This window comes from Centroberyx affinis, unplaced genomic scaffold (genome assembly GCF_046629955.1).
Source record: "Centroberyx affinis isolate AG114_WGS23_722 - 3 ecotype Tasmania unplaced genomic scaffold, CSIRO-AGI_Caff_v1 ptg000319l_1, whole genome shotgun sequence".
In the NCBI taxonomy this organism is placed as follows: Eukaryota; Metazoa; Chordata; class Actinopteri; order Beryciformes; family Berycidae; genus Centroberyx; species Centroberyx affinis.
Genome location: NW_027278995.1, coordinates 92,501 through 97,926, shown reverse-complemented (window position 1 = coordinate 97,926; position 5,426 = coordinate 92,501). Strand labels below are relative to the sequence as shown.

The 5,426-nt window shown below is 41.1% G+C and overlaps 1 protein-coding gene across 1 annotated transcript in view; it reads right to left on the bottom strand.

Annotated features, from left to right (window-relative positions):
• Positions 1 to 457: 457 nt before the first annotated feature.
• Positions 458 to 5,426, bottom strand: part of LOC139640979 (protein mono-ADP-ribosyltransferase PARP12-like) — a 15,648-nt gene continuing 10,679 nt past the window's right edge. Inside the window, exons 11-12 of the mRNA XM_071515183.1 lie at positions 3,994 to 4,145; positions 458 to 3,074 (exon numbers count right to left, since the gene is read on the bottom strand). Coding sequence (XP_071371284.1) covers positions 2,155 to 3,074; positions 3,994 to 4,145 — 1,072 coding nt within the window. The 3' untranslated portion in view covers positions 458 to 2,154. The remainder of the gene's footprint in view (positions 3,075 to 3,993; positions 4,146 to 5,426) is intronic.

Below are 5,426 nucleotides of genomic sequence, written 5' to 3'. Positions count from 1 at the left end.
ACGTGCAGGGGGCTGTTATAGCGCCACCATCAGGTGGATTGGTGTCATTTTTGTTGCCTGAGTAGTGGGTGACATTTCCAACCTATGTGGAAAGTTTGGGTGCTGTGGGGCTTATGGTTTCTGAGGTGCAGATACTTTTAGGGCACGAGAAGAAAAATAATAATAAATAATAATAATAATCGGAACAATTACAATAGGGTTCCTCGCACTACGTGCTTGGACCCCTAATAATTACAATAGGGTTCCTCGCACTACGTGCTTGGACCCCTAATAATAATCGGAACAATTACAATAGGGTTCCTCGCACTTATGTGCTTGGACCCCTAATAATAATAATAATAATCGGAACAATTACAATAGGGTTCCTCGCACTTATGTGCTTGGACCCCTAATAATAATAATAATCGGAACAATTACAATAGGGTTCCTCGCACTTATGTGCTTGGACCCCTAAAAATAAAAAGAGAAATATGTTCTGATCCTGTTGTTTACATTTGGAGCTTTTGGGGCAGAGGTCTTCAAAGCAGGATAAGCATGTTAGCCACATAACTAGAAAAAGTACAATCAAACTCTTAAGTAAACCAAACATTCAAACAATTCTAACAAATTTATTTTTCAAATAAGTAGGCCTAATGCAAAGATAGCCTCTTCTACAGCCAAATCTGTGGCGTTCAGATTTTTACTTCCCATTCATTCGAATGAGGCCACGAAAATAGCCTGAAAACTTTGAACATGTTGGTGAACAGATTCAACAACAGATCCCACTACTGTGACTTTCAATGGACTGTGGGTCCAACATTTTAGAACTTGGTAGTTGGTAATGTTTCTCTATTAATTTCGAGTGGTTTTGTGTAACAGCAAACCTGGATACAGTAGAAAAAGAAGTGAGACGGTACAACGTGACTGTCCTGTCTCCAAGCGTTTGGATTAGGAACAGGATTGGTGCCCGTACTCACGTTCCGGCGACGTTGTGGAAAGGTAGTGCCACCTACTGTCATAAAATAAAATAGCATGCCATTAAATCACCTGTAGATCACAATGCTAGATAAGTGGTGGTCTATATAAAAGTTTTATAAAAATAAAGAGAATACATTTTCAAAATAAATGACAACAACCTTTTCAATATCACAAAACCCTTTTGTGGGCATCACAAAAACAATAATATAACAAACAACAATGACAAAACTGTTATTTCAGTATGCCAACAGTAAGAAACAGCTACTGTATATTATCCGATACACTGAACACTCAGCAACTGATGCTGTGGTCCGTCAACAGACTTCAGGGAGAAATTGATTAAATTAAGGTAAGAACTGCAACCTCCCCCAAGAAAAGTCTGTTTTAGACCCAAAGGTTTTTTAAACATTATTGCATGTAAGTCTCAAACTCCGACCTCTAGCTTTGTGTATGTGACTCTCAAAATAACTGTCTGTGCAGCTGCACTGCAAAAAATGTCATTTGTTTGTCGCCCTCTGCTGGTCAGAGAGCTGTGAGGCAGAATCTATGACTAAAATAACAATTGAATATGTATTCTTGTTTATAATGATTGAATATTAATAATTATACACAAAGGGTTTACAACATTCCTAAGCAGACTTTTAAGAACTTAATCAAAGCATTTCAATGATATGTTTAGCCTACTGCTGCCTCTCAATAGATTAACAGTGAATTACACATCGTTCCTTAGGACTGGAATTTATGTCCGATTTAAAATAGGTCGTTTCAACCAAGTAAACTGACTCAACATGCATTCTTGTGCTGATAATACCCATAAACCACAGCTAGCCATGATTACTGATTACTCTGCCAGCTTTTGTGATAACCAGTCAGTAATCTTTCTTGTTTTTTGTTTTGTGTTTTAAAGATTGAGTTATTTTATCTTCCATCAACAACCATGATGGAAACTGGCATTTTAAGTGACACTTTATGTTGTAATGTCAAATATACATGATTTAATCTTTCTTACTTACAACATTACTACCTTCAATCACGTCACCCGCTAAAACTGAATCACCCACATGTCAAAGCATTACATGTAATTCAAGCCCAGTCAAATGCCATATTGCACTTGGTAAATGTTGCTAATTCCCAGAATTTGAAATACTTCCCATTACTACATACTTTCCACCTCGATCTATCATTAAACATGTGACCTCACTTTTCATTCAACCTTTCATTGAACTGTTTGATAAGTCTGGAAACCGGTACCCGTGAGGGAACTGGGTTGGTAAGTGTGGAATCTGGTGCGCTGGGTGAGGGAACTGGTTTGAGGGGTGTGGAAACTGGTGCGCTAGGTGAGGGAACTGGGTTGACAAGTGTGGAAACTGGTGCGCTAGGTGAGGGAACTGGGTTGATAAGTGTGGAAACTGGTGCGCTAGGCGAGCGATAGTGTGAGGTAGGAATGTAAACTGGTGCGCTAGTTGAGGGAACTGGATTGGCAGATGTGGAAACTGGTGCGCTAGGTGAGGGAACTGGGTTGACAAGTGTGGAAACTGGTGCGCTAGGTGAGGGAACTGGGTTGATAAGTGTGGAAACTGGTGCGCTAGGCGAGCGATAGTGTGAGGTAGGAATGTAAACTGGTGCGCTAGTTGAGGGAACTGGATTGGCAGATGTGGAAACTGGTGCGCTAGGTGAGGGAACTGGTTTGATGGGTGTGGAAACTGGTGTGCTGGGTGGGCGATACTGTGAGATAGGAGGAGGAACTGGTGCGCTAGGTTGGGCAACTGGTGTACCAAGTGAGGGATATGGTCTGCTAAGTGGGGGAACTCGTGCTGGTACCGACGCCACACCATAGGACCAACGTAAGTGTTTTGAGGTCTTCTCCTTGTATTGGAGCAGGTACTCGGGGTAGATCTGGTGCTTCTCGAACACGACAAAGATGGAGGGGTTTCTGATGTCGTCCACACAGCTGTCGTAGAAGCGCGGGTCCCCACCATCCCTGGAAGGAGGACGGAGGTATTTGGAGGATCCTTGGGTGAAGTCGCCCACCAGGACCCGCGAGATGAACATGGATTTGACGTCGGACTGGCTGGTGTAGCTGTGGGAGTACTTGGCATCTTGGGCAAAGTAACTCCCTGAGATTGGAGAGAGAAAGAGATTGTTTTGTTTGACATTGTCTAGGGAGACTAGATGTCCCCGTTTTGCTGGGACAGTCCCCGGATTTGGTGCTTTGTCCCTGACTGGCACTGTCCCCGGAAATGTCCCAAGATTTCCCTCTATGCCCTCTCTTGTCTTATTTAAAATAGAAATGATCAGGCGTGTGATCATGTGAGTAAAAATGTCCCCTAATTTGCTCTAAAACATCTGGTCACCTTAATGTTGTCACCAAGCAGTACTCACCTTCCATATTACACACTGCAAAGAATATCCATCTTAACTTTGAAAGGTATTCAAACTGCTCACATGATAAAAGTTGATTGAAGAATGAAGTCGAGTAAAATCTATGATCAAAGTAGTCATATTCCACTACATTCTGTCTTCATATTACGTTTTAATGGCTGAAATAACAGTAATAGTGAAATTTGACTATTTCTAATTGTGCTAGGGACCAGATGCACTGCAAAAAATATCCATTTTCAGGTGAGATAATTCCACTTGTTTCCAACGCAAATCAACTGTTCAAGAATTTACTTGGATTAAGTGCTGTTTTCTTGATACTACTGGAGTGATCAGCGTCATTCTGCATTGTTTTCAGACAATGTCTTGTTTCTAGAAAATCCCTAAATGAATTTACAACAGATTGTAACAGTGGAATTACCTCACCGGCAGAATTTTCACTTAAATTGGGAAAAACTAGATTTGCAGATTGAATATGAGACTAGATGACTTGACATTTTCTGCAGTGCAACAGATTGAATGTGTTGGTTTTCCATTCTCTCAGAGTTTAATCAATTATTTATAAATGTATTCATTTATGACTTATATGAAATAGCACAACTGCACATCATTTATTACCAACACAACAACTATGACAAATATATTTGTTCAATTCACCTTTCCCCAAGGCGGTTCCATGAGTCCCACAGATTCTCCAGTCAAAGTTGTCGAGACAGATGGCGCCTACGTGTTTAGAGTCTGTACCATGGAAGAGTTTTCTCTCTGTCACATTTTGCCCACTGTTGTTCTTCTTCATCTGATCCTTTTGCCTGGTAATAGGGAAAAAGAGATAATAGAAACCTAACGATCATGTGGCCAATAACCTGGTACAGTTAGCAGGAAAGAGACTTTGCAGTAACGTCATAAATTTCTGAGCAATTACATCTGTCTCCATCATGGAGGTCCACTGGAGAACTGGCTCGGCACAAATAATGTCTAAATATCTAACAGCCATGCTAGAAACAGAGAGCTAGCTGAATAAAGCTTGCTGTGGTGTGGCTGTAGATCCATTCGTTAACACTCTAAAAGTTAATAGTCTGATAAGGTGGATTTGCTACCAAATGTAGGTTACTGTGACACAGTAAACAATATTTAAGTATTGTTAACTCAAGTTCTATGAGCATAGACCTCGTAAGCCCACATTCCCATATATGGCTCACGGTTCCATAGTGTCTCTGTCACAGTCTACGTTTAATGCAGGATTTTCAAAGTCAGTCCATTTTTACCTACGTATATTTAGGTCTCTAATGGCACTGGGTCCGTTGATTTCTGTAACCGTTTTCTAGTCCAAGTAATATTTTTGCTAGCAACAAGCTAAACACTTCAGCACATGTAATTTGCGTCACCTGCTAGCAGCGGGCTTCTACTCTGAGTCTGTACGTTGCTTAGCAACCCTCACCGCTTCCACGTTTCGCTAGCTAGCAAAAAATACTTGATTGACTCGAGGTCTCACCCCTCCTGTTTTCCTTGGCACAAGAAAGTAACGGGAGTAGAATCCCTTTTCTACCTCCTCCAGGGGCACTGTGGTTATGGCCCCATTCTATTCAATATTTATAAATACTTAGGGATAGAAATTGATGACCAGTTGAAGTTCAATGAATGTGCTACTGTGAAGGTCAAAAAACTGCAACAGCGAATGTTCTTCTTACGAAAATTTAATGTTGATCATTATGTCTTGCAACTGTTTTATAAGGCTGTCCTTCAGAGCATCTTGTCCTTTGGCCTGTTGGCCTGGTCCTTTGTGTGTTTGGTAACATGCACAACCAAGACCAAGATAAGTTGCAGCGCATGGTCAAGATGGTGAGTAGAGTCATTGGGTGTGACCAGATGTCAGCTGCCCAGTTGTGTAAAGACCTCATTCTGAGTAAGGCTGAGCGCATCCACAGTGACCCTACTTACCCTCTACACAACAGGTTCCAACTAAGCTATCGGGGCAAAGGTAGGATTATGCAAAGGAAAATAAGTATAACTAGGTTTAGCAAGTATTTTGTTCCTTCAGCAATTAGACTGTTAAATGAGAGGGACAGTACAAAATATAGGATTTGATGGTT